Source organism: Phycodurus eques, chromosome 10 (assembly GCF_024500275.1).
Source record: "Phycodurus eques isolate BA_2022a chromosome 10, UOR_Pequ_1.1, whole genome shotgun sequence".
Lineage (NCBI taxonomy): Eukaryota > Metazoa > Chordata > Actinopteri > Syngnathiformes > Syngnathidae > Phycodurus > Phycodurus eques.
Window position 1 is genome coordinate 28,887,856 of NC_084534.1, and position 23,011 is coordinate 28,910,866.

A 23,011-nucleotide genomic window follows, 5' to 3' on the forward strand; every position below is an offset into this window, starting at 1 on the left:
TCGTGTCACGCAAAGAAACTTTCAGTCTCAGGGCCTCGAGGCACAATGTCATTGTACGTAGCGTGTTCTTGGCGTGTTTACAGCGGGTTCCCATCTGCGGTCTGCATACTTTTCCCTTTCCCTCATCCGCCGGCTCCATGCCGCCGCCGCCGCCGCCGCCGCCGCCGCCGCCAACGCCGCCGCCGCCGCCGCCCCCGCCCCCGCCCCCGCCCCCGCCCTCCGGCTCCAAAGCTTGCCAGCGGATCGTCGGCAGCGGGGCGAAGGTAGCGGCCGCTGCCCGAGCCGGGATAAAAAGCGGAATGGGAGGATACGGGCGGGACGTCGGGGTGCAGTGCGCAGAGAGGAGGGACGTGCCCCGGAGCTGAACATTCCCACGAGAAGACCGCGAGCGGGCCTGGAACTTTTGGCAGCGGGACTTCCACACACAAGTGAGGTAAGGTGACATTTTCATGTTTGCGTGTATGCGTGGACACGTATGTACACGTATGTACACGTATGTACACGCTTCTTCCGAGTGGATGAAACATACTGATCGAGAAAAAGATTGCCCGTCAGTTTTGAAAGACGTGCCGGTAGCGTTCCTGGAGCACCGTGACAGCTTCAGAAGTTCCTTTGAGAGGTTTCCTCTGCATTTTACGAGACGTTCTGGCAGAGTTCCGTCAAATTGACGGCTCCCCCGCTTGGACCCGTTTACAGCTGCCGGATCGTTTCAAGCTCCTTTGGAGGGGTTTCTCTCCAGTTTGAGAGAAGTTCTGATCCGGTAGAGTTCTGGCACCTCTCAAGCTCATCTGACTGGAAACTTCACAGCTGCTCGATCATTTCAAGCTTCTTCGGAAGGTTTTCGCTCCATTTTGCGAGACGTTCCGGTTCCTCCGGCACCGTTCTGTCACCTTTGCGGCTCCCCCGGCTGGAAATGTCGATAGCTGCTGAATCTTTTCAAGTTCCTTTTGACAACCTTTTTCTCCGGCACCTTAACGGCTCGCCTGCTGGAAATGTTAAGTGTTTGAAAGCAGGAGATCTCCTCTGAAGTTTTCTCTCCGTTTTGCGAGAAGTTCCAGCAGAGTTCCGGCTCCTACGGCAGCACGCCGGCTCTTCTGGCTCCTCCGGGAGGCTTCCGGCTCCTTCGGCACCTTTACGGCTCCCCAGATGGAATTCATAACAGCTGCCGGAATGTTTCGAGGTCCTTTGAGAGGTTTTCTCTCCATTTTATGAGACGTTCCGGCTCCTACGGCAGCGCTAAGGCTCCTCTGGCACTCTTTTGCGTTGACAGCAGTCGGATGGCTTCGAGCACATTTGACAGGTTTTCCGGCTGACAACTGCTGGATCGTTTTAAGCTCCACATATACGTGCACGTCGTAACGCGGGAGGACGCACCGATCCTTAAAGTGTGGGGGGGGGTAAACCTCAGATCAATTGACGCTTGACTTTTACACTTTCACATTCACTGCCAATGTACGGTTTGTCAAAATAACAGACTTTTTTTCTTAACTTCATGAAAAGTTCTATGAAAATAATTTCTGACTGCAGATTCCAGCCTTTCCAAATAGAAGCCCAAAAAAAAAAGGGAAGCAGTCACATCCAAATCGGGCATTTTAGTCACTGTAATGTGATTTCATTGTTTTGCTGTTTTGCGAGGCTGTTATGAATTATTGTCAGATATTATTAGTCGTAAATCAAATGACATTTGAGAGAATTGCACGACAAGCTAAACTTTATTGAAATTTGGATTTTAAAAAGCCACGGATACATTTTCTGGCGCGCACACCAACATTGCTGTTGGTGGTTTTATTTCAAGTCATTTTTTTCTGTTGTTTTACTGATTTCAAACAAAGACAATTCATATGAAATGAAACAAATGTCTCCTTATTCTTACGTCTGGACGCTTGGTGCTTTCATGTCTCATTTGTAAATAAAGACAAAATTGTTGAAATACTTTCAGTATGAAATCATCTCATGATGCGTTCATGTACTTTATGAATGTGCATGTGCGAGAACGCTGACGAAACGAAGTGGCGATTATTAACATCATCTTGGAACAATTACAATAACCGGCGACGATATACGGCAGTATACTGATTTCCACGTTCGTTATACATTTACACAATGAAAATGCTGCGGCGGTGACTTCACGTGCAATATACTTCCACGCACATTTTCATATTAGCACGCATCAGAAACTGCCGATTGGAAGGAGATACATATTCCTATCGTATCCTGCAATATACTTTCATACAAAAGCAATTGAATCAAACTTATGTCAATTTTATACCTTTCTACTATACATAGTGATGTTGTGGCAAATATTTAAGAAATATGCATTTTAATGGTTGGATGAAATTGAAATGATGTCGTTCCTTCCGTGACCCGTGTGTGCGTGTATTACTTTGCGCGTGTCTGCGTGTGCGTGTCTCCACATCTTTAATGTACAAAATTGACCACGTTCCCATTTTACGTTCGATACCGTTCTCAAGCAGCATATTTACATCCTATTTAATGTTCTAATGCAATACTAATTAGGTCAATAATAATGAATAGTTAAGTTGATAAAAAAGGAAAAGAATGAGGTTCTCTCACATGCCACATTGTTTTCATGCATCATATTTGATGTTGTATACGACTAATGCGCCATATTTACAACCATTGTAATACACATCTAATGTTTGTTGTTTGCATCATTTTTAATGCACCGTATTTAATGTTCTAAAAACATCTAATGTACCACAGTTACATCATATTAAACACTATATTTACATCATATGTATTGTCCGTGACATCTGTAATGTAGCATATTTACATCATATTTAATATTTTGTACTCGTCCAATGTACCATATTTACATCATATTTCATGCATTATTTTAATATACCTCAATCATATAATATGGAAATCATATTTAATGTCATTTAGAATTTGTAATGTATTTACTTAATATTTCCATCGTACATAATGTTCTGTACATGCATAAAGAACCATATTTACAACAAATTGAATGTTGTGACGCACATTATTTTAATTACAGTTAATAGTTAAGCTAATAATACAAGAAAAAGTGAATAATGTTCTCTAACATACTATATTTACGTTGTATTCAATGCATCGAACATAACGTCGCATACTTCTAATGTGCCATATTTACAACATTTGAATCGTGTGTCATGCATCATTGTTGTACGTGTACAGTACCTGCATATATTTACATCATAATTAATGCATCATATTTTCGAGTTCTATACACAGCTGGTTGAACACATTGACATCATATTTAATGTATCTCTGTATCCAGTCCTCCGTTATTCGCTCTTATGCTTCAAAGTTAAATACAACTGAACTGTACTTGACAAATGTTTAATCAAGTTTAAGCCACTGTAACATTATGCACCGTTTGAATATTTAATTCCGTTTTTTTAGCGCCACGAGAAGGAGCTCGCGTTCCACACTTTTGACGATCACGACAACACGCCAACATGCAGACGCGCACAAATTCACACAGTCGACTGATGCTGTTGACATGTTGCGACCCCAACGAAGGAGAAATAAACCAAAACCACCTCATTTCCGTATATATGATGGATATAAAAAGTTTACACACCCCTGTACATATCCCAGGTTTTTGGGATATGAAAAAATGACACAGAGATCAATCCTATCTCATCATTCATGTGACCTCTGACCTGAACAAGAACTATTTTTGAGAGGGGAACTAAAAATAAACAACAAGTGTGCACACCCTCTTGAAACTAGGGATACAGCTGTGTTCACAATTAGCCATTTACGTTCAAACACGTGTTAAACGGGAGTCAGCGCACACCTGCCACCGTTGGAAGTACCTCCGATGAACCCAAAATCAAGTTGGAGGAGGCCTTTCCTGACCTTCTTTTCGCTTCCTTGCAGAAGCAAAATCCACGGCCATCCATTTTCCGCATGCGGGTGTGCCGCCGCCTATCTCAGCTGACTCTGCATGTTTTTGGGATGTGGGAGGAAAGCGGAGTACCCGGAGAAAACCACGCAGGCACGGGGAGAACTTAAGAGAACTTACCGCCCGGGTCCTCAGAAGTGTGAGGCAGATGTGCACCGTGCCGCCCAGTGCGAAACCACAAAATGATTTTGCGGACCCCCCCGGCCACCAGTCGGCGAAGCGCTTGAGCCTTCTGAGATCCACGTGGTAATTCGCAAATCGCAGGCTCGCGACGGCTCGGCTCATCCCGGGCATTTCGGAGCCTGTGAGTCATTACATACTTGATGTCAGCTTTTACCTCCTCCCATATTATTATTGTAATTATAATAATTGTTGTAATTATCATTGCATTAGTGGCGGCACGGCGGACGACTGGTTACAGCTTCAGCCTCACAATTCTGAGGACCGGGGTTCAATCCCCGGCCCCGCCTGTGTTGAGTTAGCATGTTCTCCCCGTCCGCGCCTGCGTGGCTTTTCTCCGGGCACTGCGCTTTCCTCCCGCATCCCAAAAGCATGCGTGCTGGGTTCATTGACAACTCTAAATTGCCCGTAGGTGTGAATGTGAGTGCCAACGGTTGTTTGTCTATGTGTGCCCTGCGATTGGCTGGCAACCAGTTCAGGGTGTACCCCGCCTCTCGCCCGGAGGTAGCTGGGATAGGCTCCGGCACGCCCGCGACCCGCGTGAGGAGAAGCGGCTCGGAAAATGGATGGATGGATGGATATTGCATCGGTTGGGCCAATAATTGTCAGTCATTCGCAAACAGCGGGAGACATCATCGGCAGGTGGGCCACGGGACATTGGCCAATTTCATCTTTGACAGATATTCAAAGTTCTCATCACCACTATAAAGCCTGATGTCACCATATTATTTATTAGACGTAAAATAATTCACTTTTTGTTTTCCTTGTGTCATAAAAAAATCAGTAAGTCAAGTAACAAAACTGGCATTTACAACAGTGCTAATTTTGACAGCAAATTTTCGTCTCAGTTACATTATAAAGTTTTAGTACCTCGAGCAAGCCTTAAACCAACGTCCTCTCCGGTCCTGAGCGCCGGTGACCCCCGACACACGTTTTCCCCCATTGTGTCCTCATAATATAGTCGGCACGATCCGCTCTTGTTGTCGTCGCCGCGGTAACGAGTGTATCCGGTCGCATATGAGTTGACAAGATAAAGCCTTGTGATCGTAAAAAACGGGATGCGGTGGTATCGGAATACAAGATTTTATTGCAGTAGTCTGACATAGTGCCATCGTGAAAGAGCAAATTTGTCTTGTAGTCTGATCCGGGCGGGCATTACGTGTTGTCTGTCCCACACCGCCGACATGTTTTTTTTTTTCTTTTTCTTTTAAATAGCTTCATTGGCCATCAGATATTTACAGTACTACGCCAAAAGACACGCGACAAGGCTAAAAGTAAACTTGCTTGCGAAGTCGAACATACTGTGCACGATGGCGACGCGGAGTCAATGTCCTTTGCGGAGCCGATCAACGGGGGATTACGACATTAAAGCCGATCAGCATAAAATGCTAATTATCGGCCGATACCGATAAGGCCGATAAAATCGGTGTAAAGTCTAATTAACATGTAGAGGTTTTCAACAACCCAGGACAGAGCGCCTTTTATTTGAAGCCACCCACTTTTCACGTTAGCAAAAGTATTGGAACAGACTTGATTAAATGAACTTCAAGTGAATAACATTTATTTATTGAGAATAGTTGGTGGCATAACCCTTACTTGCAATAACTGCATCAAGCCTGCAACCCATTGACTTTACCAGGCTGTTGCACTCTTCATTTGAAATGCTTTTCCAGACCTTTACTGCAGCCTCTTTCAGTTCTTGTTTGTTTCTGGGGGTTTCTCCCTTCAGCTCTATTGGGTTAAGGTCCGGTGACTGACTTGGCCAGTCTAAGACCTTCCTCTGTTTTCCCCTGATGAAGGGTCATTGTCTTGTTGCATGATGAAGCTTCTCCCGATTAGTTTGGATGCATTTTTTTTTGACAAAATGATTTTGTAGACTTGAGAATTCATTCTGCTGCTCCCGTCATGAGTTACATCATCTATAAAGATTAGTGAGCCCGTTCCAGAAGCAGCCATGACATGCCTCCACCATGCTTCACAGATGAGCTTGTGTGTTTTGGATCATAAGCAGATCCTTTCTTTCTCCATACTTTGGCCTTTCCATCACTTTGCTAGAGGTTCATCTTGGTCTCATCAGTCCAGAAAACCCTTGTGGCTCATCTCTATACTTCTTTGCAAAATCCAATCTGGCCTTCCGATTCTTTTTCTGATGAGTTCTTTGCATCTTGTGGTATGGTCTGTATATTTCTTCTCTGGAAGTCTTCTTCGACAGTAAATTGTGATATCTTCACCCCCTGCCCTGTGGAGCTTGCCAGTCATGCCACTGACTGTTGTCTTCGGGTGTTTCTTCACAGCTCTCACAATGTTGCTGTCATCGACTGCTGTCGACACCCTTGGCCGACCTGTTCGATGTCTGTTGCTTAAGTATGCCAGTATTCTCTTTCTTTTTCAGGACATTCCAAATTGTTGTATTGGCTATGCCCAATGATTGTGCACTAGCTCTGGTCGATTTTCCGTCTTCTCTCAGCTGCAAAATGGTTTGTTTTTCTCCCATAGACAGAACCCTGGTCTTCATGTTAGCTTACCAGCAAATGCAGTTTTCACAGGTGAGACCCAAAGCCAAAAACAAGCACTATCTAATGTTTAAGCAATCAATCCAAAAGGCAACACCTGAGCAACAAGAAACACCCAACAATACTTTTGCTCACTTGAAAAGTGGGTGGCATCAAACAAAAGGTGCTGTGTCCTGAGTTGTTTAAAACATCTCCCATACCGTAATTTCTCGTGTATAATGCGCACCCATGTATAATACCCCCCCCCCCCAAAAGTTGACCTCAAAATTCTGGAAAAACCTACCCATTTATAATGCGTTTTTACAATGCATGATTTTGCTTCTACCCATATGATCAAAACATGAAATATGATCTGTATTTTGTTAGTTTTTCTCAAAGACTTATTCTGAAGTGAAGCACTTTATTTGAACACGTAATACTTTTTTTTTTTATTTACTTGCTCTTATTTTGAAATTCACAGCTGTATTTTGATTTAGTAAATTAGAAAACACACAGTGGTGCTCATATGTTTGATTACCCAGGCAGAATTTGTAAGATGGGTACATTTCTTTAGCGAAAAACATGAAGGAGCAGGCGAAACACATTTAATTTTATTTGAATGGAATTCAAATTAAACGGTCAAGCATTTCAGAAAAGCATTATCATTAAACAAAAAATAACCATAAGGAAATTAATGATGGTTGTTGTTCAGTCATCTGTCATATTAAAGAAAAAAAAACAAAAACTATATTGCACAAATTCTGCCAGGGTATGTAAACCTATGAGCACAACTGTGCATATATGCAGTCATATGTACACCTGTCATATTGGAATGAAAGTGTAGGCTACACCTTTTTTATAACCACTAGGTGGCGGTGGCATTTTGGAATGAAAGTGTACAGCTTTTTTATAACCACTAGAGGGCGGCATATATTTCTAAAATGTGAAGGTTTTTTTCATTTGCCCCTATACTATGTATAATATACGCCATTGACTTTTGACAATTGGGGGTGTGGGGTGCGCAATATGCACGAGAAATTACGGTAAATACCATGCATCTGGAATTCTGAACTTTTGTCTCATATTTATCTTTTGATCCGAAACCCAAATGTCTTCAGTATACAATAAAAACAAAGGAATTGACCTTGCCTATCCGATACTTTTGGAGGGGATTGTATTTCACATATTTCGAGACTCTAATCAAAACCCATCAGCCAACTTTTTTTTCAACGTTCAACTCGAGCCACGCGGTGAGTCAGCGTCGCTCACATTGCGCTTTCACTTGCAAATCTATAAATAAATGATTAATTTGCCATCAAAAGCCCTTTCTCAGTCTTATGTTTGTTGTTTTATAGTTTGAGGTGTCACAAAAGCAAAAAACATTTGCGTCAAAGTCACTGTTCTGCTTGACATGTTTCTTTTTTCACTAAAAGCACGTTTTCTCCGCTTTTCGGTAAGAAAGCGGTGTTTTTGGTGAAAGCAAATCATGTTCTACTGCTAATTACTAAGGAACGGAAAAAGCGAGAAACAAACTTTCTTTTTCTGGTGAAAGAAGCGCGTCTATTCTTTCTTTTTGTCGGTCCGGTGCTTCAATAACAAAATGCTCTAAAACAGCTGGCAATACGGGACTTAGCCGTGAATTAATTAAAGGGTTGAAATCCTAAATTTGTTTGCTATTTTGAAGTAATTTATGAACAAAAGAGTAGATTTTTTTTTTTTCTGTATGATGATTACATAACAAATTTTCTGCATGTCCATCTTTGCCCACAAGGGTGCAAAATGCATCGAGAATTGAAAAGACGCACTTCATACATTTCTAATTAAAGGCTCACTGATTCAGCATTTTGAAGTTCCAAGTTCCAAAAACATTTCTCTGTATTGGTTTTCCTTTTAACAATATGCTCATACGAGAAAATTCAACTGGTGTTTTGACAACAAAGAAAAAGCGTTGCGAGCGGTGGACATCCCCGGAGGTTGCTAAAATATGTCGGCTATCGTCTCCTTCGATCTGGAAAAACATTTTGATCTTGAAAACAAACCAGCAATGTGTCACCGCCGGGCATATTTTCACTACTCTGTAACCATCTTTGACTTTTCTTTAACAGGCGCATCGTCGGGAAATGCACACGATGTGGGACCGATTACATGTTTTCAGGACAAAATCTAAATAGGATTACACTGAATTAAGTTCGGAAAGAAAAAGGAAAGAGCCATCGACGGTGCTGCACTTTTCCCACATTTTGTTATCTTACAACTTTATCCCTAAGTGGAATAAATTCATTTTTCACCTCAAAGTTCAACACAAAACATCTCATAATGACAACTTTAAAAAGGTTTTGGTGTTATTTTTTTGTTCATTTTGTTAATTTTTAAAAAATAAAATAAAATCACATGGATACAGTGCATTTGGAAATTCTTCACAGCATATCACTGTTTCCATATTTTGCTTTATTACAGCCTAAATAAATGTAAGGAATGAATTCATTTTTACCTCAAAATTATACACTGAACACCCAACAATGACGACATAAGTTTTTTTTCCAAATATAAATTATAAATCAAATTTCAAAACAAAACATCACGTGGATATTGTGCATTTGGAAATTCTTGAAAGCGTGTCACTTTTTCCACGTTATTTTACAGCCTTATTCCAAAATGGAATAAAGTCATATTCTCCCCTAAAAACTACCCAAAACACATCACAATGACAACATGAAAGATATTGTGGAGATTTTTGCTAATTAATCAGCAATGAAAAACCCAGAAATCACATGCGTGCAATCGAGAAAGTGTTTGCATGCTTCACTTTTTCTACATTTTGTCTTACAACTTTATCCCAAAGTTTTTCCCATCTAAAGCCAACACAAAACATCAGAATCAGAATCATCTTGACTGTGCCAAATATGTCCAAAACACACACAAGGAATTTGTCTCCGGTGTGCAAAGGGCGCTTGAAAAGACTTCAAGGAGTGTATGCAGATTAAAGTAACTAGTTGCGCGATAATGTAGGACAATGTCGATTGTGCAAATGTTGCAGCTACTACTCAGCGATTATGCAAATGGTGCAGATGCTACTCAGGCACATGAGTGGCCAGTATTGGTCAACAACAGATATGCAAATCGTGCAGCGCGGCGAGACGACGACAGTGAGTGCACGAGTGATATATAATTGGCCCGACAGAAATGTGACAACGAACTCAAGACAAAAACATTGGCAATATGTCGCTATGAAATTGTAAATTGACTGTTTAAGTTAATGGGAAGAGGGAAGAAGCTGTTGGAATGTCTGCTAGTTCTAGTTTGCATTGATCGGCAGCGCCTACCTGAGGGAAGGAGCCGGTGACCGGGATGCGGAGGGTCCGAGAGGATTTGCACGCTCTTGTCCTCAAGTCCTCAAGGGCGGGTAGGGGGGTACCGACAATCCTTTCAGCAGTTTTGATTGTCCGTCGCGGTCGGAGTTTGTCCTTTTTTGTCGCGGCGCCGAACCAGACTGCGATGGAAGAACACGGGACCGATTCGATGGCCGCCGTGTAGAACCGCCTCAGCGGCTCCCGCGGCAGGCCGTGCTTCCGCAGAAGCCGCAGGAACTACATCCTCCGCTGGGCCTTTTGGAGGACGGAGTTGATGTCGATCGCCCACTTCAGGTCCTGAGAGACCGTAATTCCCAGGAACTCGAAGGTCTCGACGCAGCTCCGGCCGCTCCGCTTCCTGTCGATACGCAGACACGGCCGTCACCGTCCTGGACGAGGCCGATAACAGCGGTGTCGTCTGCAAACTTCAGGAGTTTGACAGCCGGGCGCGTCGAGGTGCAGTCGTTCGTGTCGAGAGACAAGAGCAGCGGAGAGAGGACACGACCTTGGGGCGCCCCGGTGCTGATGCTGCGTGCGGATGAGGTGGCCTCCGCCAGCCTCACCTGCTGTGTCCTGCCCGTCAGGAAGCTGAGCTGGAGAAGCTTGGAGGAAAGGAGTTCGCGGAAGATGATGGTGTTGAACGCTGAGCTGAAGTCCACGAACAGGATCCTCGCGCAGGTCCCTGCGCTTTCGAGGTCTTCTAGGATGAAGTGCGGTCCCATGTTGACTGCATCAAACCATAATGACAAATTGAAAAATGTTTGGGGGAATCTTTTGTTCATTTATTTAAAATAAAATGATAAGAAAATCACATATGGATACAGTGTATGTATTTGAAAATTCTTCACAGCGTGTCACTGTTTCCATATTTTGTTTTATTACAGCCTTAATGAATTTATGGATTTTACATCAAAATTATACACGTAACACCCTACAATGACAGCATAAAAAGTCATAAGAAGGTTCAATTTTCACAAATCTAAATAAATACAGTATTCTAAATAACATTTGAAAACTACGAAATACCAAGTTTTATTTTTGGGTGTAAAAAGTTTGAGAATCACTGCTGAATGTAACTAATAAAGTCACTCGTAATCTTTGTTACTTTTCAAATGGCGTAATCGGAACGTAACGAAGCTACTTTTGCAAGGTAACGAGTGAAGCGCAATCCGGGAAAGCGAAACCGTGTCCTTCCGAAAACAAATCGCCGAACTTGTTTTTCTTTGCGATGACGTGCGGAGGGAAAGGAGATGTTTCTTCCGAACGGCTCGGCCGTACGTTGCGAAGTTCGCGTGCGTCCTGGCGGGCGCAGCGTCGGCATCTGCGTCTGACCTTCCGAGCGGTAAGCAGTTATGCCGCACCTGGATTTGATTTGGATGCTTGTTCATCTGTTAGTTGTTCATAAGTTAAAACATTTTGTAAAAAATACTCCATGTTAAAAAAAAACAACAAGCCAATTGTTAAACTAATAAAAAAACGAATTTGAAAAACAAAATGAAAAATTAAAACAAAGGCGAAATCCAAAACTATTATGATCTTGGTGTCCGTGTGTGTGTGCGGGAGAGTGCGAAAGTTGAGACAGCCCTGTCTTGAAAACAGAGCATTTATAATTTAATCGAAAACTGAGTGTGTTTTAGTCTTTTTTTTTTTTTTTTTTACTTCCAGAGGGCGATTGGAGCGACTGAAGCAAAGTGTTTTGTAAATGAAAAGCAGGCCCGTCCGTCTCGGTGCTTTGATCTCTCCCCGTTTCTCCCGTGTGTGTGGCTTCCATTGTTTTTGATTCACGACTGATGCAAACGTCTCTTGCTCCTTCAGATTCCCTGTGAAGACGACTTGATGATGAGCGTTTTTGCTCATTTCGTTCAACATTTGTCATGTTTTCATCACTTCTTGTCACTTTCATAACGACTTCTTTTGGTTTTCCTTATTTGTTTTTCTTCATTTTTGTTTTCATTACTTGTCAGAAAATGCAACATTTTGGACATTAAGCCTCCTGTAGCGGTGCCCAAAATACCCGCATCTGGACAAAATAAAGCTGGCCGGCGGCACCTTTCGTCGCCTTAGCATCTCAGAAAACACTACTTTTCAAGAAATAAAAAAAAAAATAAAACACTTTGAGGTAGCAAACACTGCATCGTTTCCGTTGCTCGTAAGGTTTTTTAAAAAGGCAAATTTATTAGGCTGTGATTGATGACAATCGTTTGGTGTTAAATCCCAACTTCCTTGTCAAAGTCTTCAAGTGACACAAAACACAAAAGGATGAGCCGACTGAGCAGTTTAATAACCGGAAATGAATGTGAAACTTTCAAGCCTTGGTTTTGTTTCATGTTACGTCTTGCTGAGTTTCTCGTTCATGTCTCGTCTGCTCATCAGGCTTTCATCTCCGCCACTTCTCGTCAGCCGACGGGGCTCGTGTCACCCGTTCGGCTCCCTCCGGCCGCTCGCATCTTGTCCGGGTGTGCCTCGTTGTCTCGTCAGTTTGTTAGTGTTCGGTTTGCTGCTTTCTTTCAGTCGGTGTCGGCTAATTGTTGTTTTTGCCGTCTTACGTCGCGTCAAGATTCCTTGTAGTTTGTGGTGGTGAGTGTTTTGTTTCCCTGCGTTTCATTGTCACTTTCAATACTGGATTTTGAATTGTTCTTCAGACATTTGGTATTTTGATTCTTCCACGTGCTTTGTTTGCCTTTTTTTTTTCTTTTTTCTTTTTTAGATGAGTCCTCCTCTCCTATCTTGCTTCTGCCACACGGCACCACGCCAATTGATTGGCCAAACCTGCGCTACGCAATATGATGTGACTACGCCACAGTCGAAGCACCCGATTTGTGCGGTCAGTCGGGCCGGACTCGTCAAATGGGATGTAGCTGCCGCCTGCCTGTTTCCCCTCCCAAAAAAATGTTGTTTTTTTTAAATCGTAAAAATAAAAAAAGGCACTTGTGTTGTTCTCCCCAAATCAGATGTTACTTTGGCCTATGAGTAGCAGAGGCAGAAGATTCAACACCCGCGTGTGTACTAAAGATTGTGTGTGTCTTTGCTTGTTTGTGTACGTATGTTTATCGAAAGGTTGTGTCTGTGTGTGCAGTTTTGCTGTTGTCTTCTCAGTCAGCTCTACTTGTACTCCAAACAAGTTGAAGGGTTGATACATATTTGGAAGTTCTTCCAAGTTAGTTTCATGAAAGTCAAATTGTTTGACGTTCAGGTTCAAACAAGCCAGTTGATTGAAGTCTGGGTTTTATATAAGTCAAGGTTGAAGTAAAGTTTGTTTAAATTCCAGCTATATCAAAGTTACAGTTTGAAATCCAAGTTAACGAGTTGTTTGGAGTTGAGCTTCATACAAGTCATCTGATTGAAGAGCATGTTCGCATACATAAGTCAAGATGTTTGAGGTTCAGGTTTCTATAAGTCCATGTTGATAAAAGGGAAGATGTTTGCTTTCCTGTCGGAGGAGCAATAAAAGAGGATCTTATCCCCTTCTAAACCCTGGATTGCTTGCCAGCCAATCACGAGCAAGTTCACCTGAAGGTCAGCAACAGTTTGTCATCAGCGCCAATACTGGAATCTTCTCATCTCGGAGTCCTTCTAAAGGTGGACTACATCAGGATTGGTCCACAGTCGAGCTGCATGATATTGAAAGGAAAAAAAAAAAGATTTTGACTGTTTTTGTAACCCTGCGACATATATTGATTGGCATGTGAAAAGGTATTGGCCCCCTTCTCAAATTCTTAGATTTTAGCATAGTTTCCCCGCTTTAAAGTTTAAGATCATCAAATGTAAATATCAGACAAATGTCACCCAAGTGAACTTAAAATGCTGTTTTAAAATGGTGATTTCATTTATTAAGGCATAAAAAACTATTCAAAGTTAACTGGCCCTGTGCGAAAAAGTAATTACCCCCCTTGTTATATCATGAATTGATTGTGGCGAGTTGTTTTCTTCCCTGGTTTGCTGCACCCAATCGCTCCCGCCTCTCCCCGACTGGGCTCTGCAAGTTCTGTCTTCCAGCGATGTGGCGTAAATGCCAGGCTTACACCAGGATATGCGGCACATTTAAAAAAATGGAACCAACGCGCTATTATCATTACCAGTCCTCATTTTTACTGCATTTCATCGTAGGTAGGGATGTCTTTCTCACTTCCGATTCGATACCGATATTGTAACCTCGAGTTTTGGCCGTGACCGATATCAGCGCTAATCAGACATACTTTACTTATTTTGCAGTATGTGAATGTTAGATAAGTCTTGATCAAGTGATATTACTCAAACAAAAAAAGATAATCAGCAACAGTAGGTATGAGGAAAAACGGACCCATTAATTATGAACCATTGGGTTACATACAGTAACTTTAAAAAGGAGACTGTACCACAATGAAGTGAAACACTCCTAATTGTAGGTCACTGTTTATGTTTTTAGGTAGGAGTCGGCTGACGTTTTTTCCTTTCCACCTGTAGGAAAATATTTAGGGGTCCAGACAGCACCACTGTCCTCGATTTGGATTAGAAGGACAGAAGTTAATTATGGTGTCATGTACATGTGAGAATATTCAAGCCAAGGTGCTACACAATAGCATGTTTCTCCCAAACCCGTATGTACCTTTCAGCATGAATGGTGCCTTCACAGATGTGTAAGTCACCCATGCCATTGTCACTAACAACAGCCCCATCCCATCACAGATGCTGGCTTTTCAACTTTGCGTCCATAACAGTCCGGATGGTTCCTTTCCTCTTTGGCCCGGAGGACACGACGTCCACAATTTCCAAAAACAATTTGAAATGCGGACTCGTCGGACCACAGAACACTTTTCCACTTTGCGTCGGTCCATCTTAGATGAGCTCGGGCCCAGAGAAGCCGGCGGCGTTTGTGGGTGTTGTTGATAAATGGCTTTTGCTTTGCATAGTAGAGTTTCAAGTTGGACTTACAGATGAAGCGCCCAAGTGTATTGACTGACATTGGCTTTCTGAAGTGTTCCTGAGCCCACGTGGTGATATCCTTTACACATCGATGTCGGTTTTTGATGCAGTGCCGCCTGAGGGATCGAAGGTCGCGGGCATTCATTGTTAGTTTCCGGCCTAAATTCCTCCTTTTCTACCCAATCGTGGCACCCGCCTGTTCCCAATGAGCCTGTTCACCTGTGGGATGTTCCAAGCAGGTGTTTGATGAGCATTCCTCAACTTTCTCACTCTTTTGTGCCACCTGTCCCAGCTTTTTTGGAACGTGTTGCAGCCAGAAAATTCATGATTATTTGCTAAAAACAATCAAGTTGATCAGTTTGAACATTAAAGATCTTGTCTTTGTGGTGTATTCAAAAGAATATAGGTTGAACATGATTTGCAAATCATTGTATTCTGTTTTTATTTATGTTTAACACAACGTCCCAACTTCATTGGAATTGAGGTTGTAAATAATGTATCTTTGTTCCTGTATTTATGCCAGTGAGGCATAGTGACAAATGAATGGTCTTCTATTAGATGGCAGGAAGTACATACAGTAATGAATGTATCTACTTTTTGTGACATTTTTGTTTGTTGGTGTGCCGTGAGATTTTTCAATTGGAAAATATGTTCCTTGGCTCCATGAAGGTTGGAAATCGCTGCTCTCGTCAGAGCGTGTATTCTAATCATCCATCCATCCATCCATGCATCCATTTTCTGAGCCGCTTCTCCTCACTAGGGTCGCGGGCGTGCTGGATCCTATCCCAGCTATCATCGGGCGGGAGGCGGGGTACACCCTGAACTGGTTGCCAGCCAATCGCAGGGTATTCTAATCAGTTAGGTCAAACCAACATTACATGACAGATATAATGGGTGCTAACTTCCTGTAATTAAATTATTTTCTTGTAATTAAATGACTTCACCCACACCGAAAGCTTTAGAGCATGATTCGACAGAACGGCGGCATGTTTACGTCCAACCGTCAGTGCTGGCAGTAGCTTGCTAGGCTACACAACGTTTTGCTGCCTGCTTGTGCGCCGTATCGTATTCAAAGTAGGTGAACATACCTCAAGTGAGCCTTAAACCAACGTCCTCTCCTGTCCTGAGCACCGCTGAACACCAACACACGTTTTCCCCCATTTTATCCTTCAAATACAGTCGAGCCGGCCCGCTCCGCTCTTGTTGTCGTCGCCGCAGTAACGAGTGTACCCGGTCGCATTTTGAGTTGACAAGATGAAGCCCAGTGATCGTAAAAAACGGGATGCGGTGGTATCGGAATACAAGATTTTATTGCAGTAGTGTGACACAGTGCAATCCTGAAAGAGCAAATTTGTCTTGTAGTCTGTTCCGGGCATTACGTGTTGTCTGTCCCATTTTTTTATTTGTTTTTAATAACTTCATTGGCCGGCAGATATTTACAGTACTACATCTAAGGACACGCGGCAAGGCTAAAAATAAACTCTCTTCTGGATTCAAATATACTGTGTACGATGGCGACGCGGAGCCGATCAATGATCGGCGAATTATGACATGAAGGCCGATCAGCATAAAATGCTAATTATCGTCCGATACCGATCAGGCCGATAAAATCGGTGTAAAGTCTACTCGTGACGTGAAAACCAGCACACATTTCTCTTTTTCCGTGTTTGGACAGTTTGTAGTAGTTTCAGTAGAAAAGAAAGCATGCACAAAAGCATACTGAGTCATTTGTGTGAAGTCGAGCAGTATTTGAATACACTGACGTATTGAGTAGCTAACGGTCCAGACATGATGTTCAAGTCACTAGCCAGAATATCTTCCCCTTACATGTTGAAATCTGGAGAGGAATTTGTTTCGTGAATTATGGGAAGTTTTCTTCTTTTCCAGTTAAAGAGAGTCGGGATCCATAAACTTTGATTTCTAAATGACTCGAACATGAAAAGACAATTTTGACCTGAAGTGTCATGTCTTAAAGACCTATGGAATCATTTTGATTGGAGGCTCCTCATCTTAAAACTATTTATTCTACTAGTTTGCAGTTGATGGAAATGTATCACTGTAAAATACAGACAGCCCTCCGTCAAATGTTACAGTTAGACTGAATATGACTGGAGCCGATCCCAGCTATCTTCGGGCGGGAGGCGGGGTACACCCTGAACCGGTCGCCGGCCGATCGCAGGGCACAGAGAGATGAACAACCATTGGCACTCACATTACACCTACGGGCAATTTACAGTCTTCAATGAACCTACCACGCATGTTTTTGGGATGCGGGAGGAAACCGGAGTGCCCGGAGAAAAGCCACGCAGGCACGGGGAGAACATGCAAATCCACACAGGCGGGGCCGCGATTTGAACCCCGGTCCTCAGAACTCTGAGGCAGATGTGCTAAACAGTTGTTCACCGTGCCGGCCACTCGTAAACATTTATTGTATTTATTTTTTAATCACTAACACGAATTTAATTGTCATTTATGAGGGATGGACTTCTATCCTTAAAGTGTATATGTTGGTACTCAGTCTATGTATAAATTTGCTGGATAGAATTTGAGACAGCAAAATGCTAAAGGGTTAGCGATCGCGATTAGCATTAGCACGCTAGCGATTAAAATTTTTGGTCAAAAACTACCATTCAGCTCCCTCATCCCTTATCATGTTATATGTACATTGCACATCTTAAAGTGTCTTAAAAATTACTTACAGACGCTCCTCTGTCATTTCTGGCAAAGCTCATCAATGGCCAAACACTGCGTCCGTCTGCAATAGATGTCCCTGAGGAAGATGGGTTGAGGCGGCGCAACCATTGTTCCGGGAGGACCATTTTCTTTTTGCTCCCGGCGGAACTTTGAGGCAAACATTTTGCGGCAACCTATTTTCGAAGTCGACTTAGTCGAGTTATTCGATTTTCCCGTCCCCGTCCGAAAATTATATTTTCTGTTTCATAGTTATAGAAGATCAAAAGTAATAAAACATTCATTTCAACCCCCCCCCCCCCCCCCCCCCCCAAAAAAAAAAGAGAACATATCCAGAAAAGGAAGAAGGAGCGTCAGGAAACAGCAAAGTGTAGCCAATGAATGAATGACTAAATGACAAGAAGCGGCCCTCCAAAATGTCTGTGCACGAAATCCTAACACTGCCACAGAGTCGGACGCCTCCCACTAATGACTCCACGTGATCCCTTAACGATTCCATTACCAATTAATTTGTCACAAACTGTCTACATTATGGACGTTTAACAGTTTGACTCAACTTACTTGTTTGTTGAACTTTACATCAGCTCGATGAGCGGCGTCGACGTGAACGTCCGAGCACCGGCTACTGGTGATGCGTTCAAGCGCAGCTCTGAAATACCCTGAACGACTTGTTACATCGGAATTTAATGGTCTTAGTGGCTGTAAAAGTGTACGTATGGGAGATCAATTAGAGAGGGGGGGGGATATATTCGGGGTTGCCACATTCTGGTTTGACTGCACCGTTACGGCGCCGCTGACCCGTTGCTCAATCATTCGCTCAGTCAAACACTTCTAACTTTATTGTAGACTTTACAACGATTTTATCGGGCTGATCGGTATCGGCCGATATTTAGCATTTAATGCTGATCGGCCGATCGGCTTTCATGTCATAATTCGCTGATCCGATTTCCACGTCGCCGCGTGCACAGTATATTTGAATCCACAAGCTAGTTTATTTTTAGCCTGGCCGCGTATCTTTTGACGTAGTTCTGTAAATATCTGACGACCAAGGAAGTAATTTCAAGGAAAAAAAAAATGTCGGCAGTGTGAAGCATGTGCAAAAAAAAGACAAAAGCGCACTTTGGGCATCAAGGGGTCAAAGGGCAGGTGCCTTACTTTGACTGTGTTCCGCTGTGTTATTCAACACAAACAAAGCAAAGATGCAAGTTTGGGAATCACGAAGGTCGAACTATGCAAGGCTTCAATGTATTCCGTCGCGGGCTCGTAGCTTCGTAGCTTCGTAGCTTCGTAGCTCACGGGCCGCCGCAAACATACCGTCGCCACTTCTTGCTCCATCGGGACGCGGAGCGACGGTGCAAAATGTGCGTGTCAGATGTCAACGGCGTCAGCCAAACAGCAAAAAGCAGCAGGGAAGATCTTTATATCTTCGTCGTGTCTTCTTCTTCTTTCGGCATGAAGCGATTTGGACTCTGGCGTCGCGCTCTGCTCGGCCGCCTTTTATTGCCTTATAACATTCCCTCGTCATTCGCACTCCTTCAATCATTTGAGCGCCACAGACTCGCCGAGGTGCTGCTTTTTTTTTCCCCCCCTTTCTGCTGGGCTTGTTTCGCCTTGGTTTTCGGCGACCGCGAGCGAGACGATCTCACCATTAGGTGTCTTCGAGACTTCACCCAAAAAGCTCCGACACCTTTTTCGAAATGAACCGCAAGCGACAAAATACGGCAACGCGCCGACAGGGCGGAGATTTCTGGAGAGTAAACCTCAAATGGAAATGGCAATAATCAGCTTGAAGGCCCTTTTGGGGAAGAATTGTTCACTATCAAGTAATTACCATAGTTTATGTCATTGAATTCCAAAATGTATGTAATTCCAATCCATTACATTATTGTCCGAAATTTGGGGGGGAAATCTCCACAATTACGATTTTAGTTACATTGGTAAAATAGCCACAAAAGCTTGGATCGCTTCCTCCTTCCAAAGCCGACGCTTGGGATTGGCTCTCTCTGGTCATGTGCTCTTCTGCCCTCGTCTCAAACATGACACAGTTTTCCAAAGATGACCAACCTGTGGTGCAAAAAAGCAGATAAAACTGTTTAACTAAGTTAGAAAGTCAATTAAATATGAATTAAAGGTGCGTCTTGAGCCTATTATTAAAAACATGAACGTTCTCTGCGGCCCTGCGGTGCTCTGGCAGCTACTCACATGCTAACGTTAGCGTTGATCGTCACGAATCCGTAACCGTTTAAAGCAACGGATATTTCGGCGCATATGGTGGAACGGAACACGTAGCTAGATCATATAAAACAATACTTACAGGCATATATTCTTCATTCTTGAGCAACAATGACACATTTTACAGCAACTTACTGAGAAGTACAGAGAAGGAGGAGGAGTCTATTCTTCTTCGTTGTCTGCCTGATTGTATTTTGATAGTACTGTCCACCCGGTGGCCAAAGCGGGCACGTCAGAAACGCAGTGAATCGGACGCGGCATGAAACCGCGACGCTGCTGCCGAAGTGTCCTGCGACGGTTCACATTTTGATTTTGCTTGTTTACGTCTCCAGAAAGGCAAAGCCGAGGAAAAGGATGCAAGCTTGGGTGCTGCTGGCCAGCTTCGCGTTGGCCGCCTGGCACTTCTTCCTCGCCGGTGCCCACATGATGCCCGACAACAGGCTGAGCAGCAACGAGGCGACCGTCCCGGGCAACCCCGAATCGTACGCGCCCGTCGTCATTGTCGGCAAGTCGCGCTCGCTTTCGGGAAACTTTGTTTACCCCGCAGGGGGGCAATTGACCCTCGTCAACAATCCTAGTCATAACAAGTGTCGCGGCAAAATCACTCATATGGCTTCCATGCTTTCATTGTTCCATAATTGGCCATAATTCCTTGCTCGAATTGTTTTTGATGACTTACTAATTTTGTTTTTCATTTGTTTGATTTATTGAGTCACCAAAAGGGGGCATTTGTGGTGGCAAAATGACAAATATAGCTTGTATGTATGTACCTTTAAAAGCAGACAAGCTACGTTCGGCCGTTTTGCCACGACACAAGCATAACAAAGATAATGACATCCATAACAATACACACAACAATAGCGACACTGATGACCAAACAATATGACGTTATTGTGTTTTTCTTTCCTCCAGAACTGCCAAAACCAGGAAAGAAAAAGAAGGCAAAAAAGGTGCGTGTGTGTGTGTGTGACATTCGCATGGTGAGTGTGTGTGTGCGTCCATGTGTGAGTCACATTGTATGTGTGTGTGAACACGTGTGTGTACTGTGCACATTTTGGGTATTTTCCGTCCATTTTTGTGTACACGCCCACGTGTATACCTTTTTGTATTTGTGTGTGTGCGTTTTCACAGCGATTACAGCTTTGCACATTCAGATAATTAGATGCGTGATGACGTCATCAATTGCTTTCAGCAGGTGTCAAACTTGACAGCGGCGACGTCGCGCCCGCCATCACACAAATTCCCGGGTCGACTGGCGCATCGCGACCGTGCGCGCGGGACCGCGATAAAAGGGCAAAAACCGCCCACGCTCGTTTCCGTTGAAAGCAATTGACACCGATGTCGCCGCGAGTCCGATGATCCGAATGAGGCGAGCCGCAGCGGCACTGTCTTACCGTGTTGTTTACCGACTCCCTTCCCAGAACAAGGTCGGCGGCAGGAGGCGCCCCCTGCCGCCCGCCGGGTGCGTCCCCCTGTGGGGCAGCTGCAAATCGGCCGGAAAGGTTTGCTGCGACTTCTGCGCCTTCTGCCACTGCCGCATCTTCAGGACCGTGTGCTACTGCCGCATGGGAAACCCTCAATGCTGAGGGCCCCTGGCCCCCCCATGAGCTCCGAGTGCCCCCCCACCCCCCCCCGAACCCCGAGTGGCCCCCCCCGGGCCCCGAGTTTCCAAGCTTGCCTGAAGTTGACTGCATGAAAGCACTTTAACACGGACTGCATGTTAGCATACATATGCCAAGCTTATGACGACATTTAGCGAAGTGCATGAATAAAATATGAATCTCAATAAAATATATTATGCAACATCATGCCGGACGTCTCACGTGCACGCACACTTAAAAAAGATTTTTAATGATCAAAAGAGAATAAAATATGTATCAGTCCGTTTGGGGAGTAAGTAATTATCAGAATCAGAATCAGAATCATCTTGATTTGCCAAGTGTGTCCAAAACACACAAAGAATTTGTCTCCGGTCGTCGGAGCCGCTCGAGTACGACAGACGGTCAATTTACAGAACATTTTGGAGACAGAAAGACATTGACCAAAAAACAATTGTGCAAAAAGATGCAGAGTCCTCGAGCACTTAGAGCAGTTTGAATGACTAATATTGCAGTCGTCCGGCGCAATGACCGTTGCGCAAAGGGCGCCGAGACTTCAAGGAGCGGATGCGGTTTAAAGTGACGAGCGGCGCGATCATCTGGGACGATGTCGGTTGTGCAAATGTTGCAGATACTCCTCAATCGGTGCGCAAATGGAGCAGATGCGACTCTAGCACGGGTGGCCGGTATATGCAAATAGTGCAGCGTGGCGAGACCACTACAGTGAGTGCACGGGAGGATTTTGCACGCCCTTGTCTTAGTTCTGGCAGCGTGCGAGTCCTCAATGGTGGGTAGGGGGGTACCGACAATCCTTTCAGCAGTTTGGATTGTCCGTCGCTGTCGGAGTTTGTCCTTTTTTGTAGCGGCACCGAACCAGACTGCGATGGAAGAACACGGGACCGATTCGATGACCGCCGTGTAGAACCGTCTCAGCGGCTCCGGCGGCAGGCCGTGCTTTCTCAGAAGCCGCAGGAACTACGTCCTCCGCTGGGCCTTTTTGAGGACGGAGTTGATGTCGGTCGCCCGCTTCGGGTCCTGAGAGACCGTAATTCCCAGGAACTCGAAGGTCTCGACGGTTGACACGAGGCGGCCGGACAACGTGAGGGGCAGCCGTGGCGAAGGACGCCTCCCGAAGTCCACGATCATCTCTAGAGTCTCGAGCGTGTTCGGCTCCAGGTCGCGTCGGCCGCACCGCAACTCCGGCCGCTCCGCTTCCTGTCGATATGCAGACTCGTCACCGTCTTGGACGAGGCGGATGACAGCGGTATCGTCTGCAAACTTCAGGAGCTTGACAGTCGGGTTCGCTGAGGTGCAGTCGTTCGTGTCGAGAGAGAAGAGCAGCGGAGAGAGGACACGACCTTGGGGCGCCCCGGTGCTGATGCTGCGTGCGGATGAGGTGGCCTCCGCCAGCCTCACCTGCTGTGTCCTGCCCGTCAGGAAGCTGAGCTGGAGAAGCTTGGAGGAAAGGAGTTCGCGGAAGATGATGGTGTTGAACGCTGAGCTGAAGTCCACGAACAGGATCCTCGCGTAGGCCCCTGCGCTGTCGAGGTGTTCTAGGATGAAGTGCGGTCCCGTGTTGACCGCATCATCCGCAGACCCGTTCGCTCGGTAGGCAAACTGCAGGGGGTCCGGCAGGGGACCTGTGAAACT

The 23,011-nt window shown here is 44.4% G+C and overlaps 1 protein-coding gene across 2 annotated transcripts; it reads left to right on the forward strand.

Annotated features, from left to right (window-relative positions):
• The first annotated feature begins 321 nt into the window (after nt 1-321).
• asip1 (agouti signaling protein 1) lies at nt 322-21,523 on the forward strand. 2 transcript variants are annotated; one of them, XM_061688468.1, is made up of 4 exons: nt 322-433; nt 20,096-20,245; nt 20,676-20,713; nt 21,185-21,523. In XM_061688468.1, the coding sequence occupies exons 2-4, from the start codon at nt 20,118-20,120 to the stop codon at nt 21,457-21,459; spliced, it is 441 nt and encodes a 146-aa protein (XP_061544452.1). In that variant the 5' UTR covers nt 322-433; nt 20,096-20,117; the 3' UTR covers nt 21,460-21,523. The 2 variants fall into 2 exon arrangements, with proteins under 2 accessions (XP_061544452.1, XP_061544453.1); XM_061688469.1 differs by having other exon boundaries at nt 20,096-20,268; nt 21,185-21,409.
• The last annotated feature ends 1,488 nt before the right edge of the window (nt 21,524-23,011 follow it).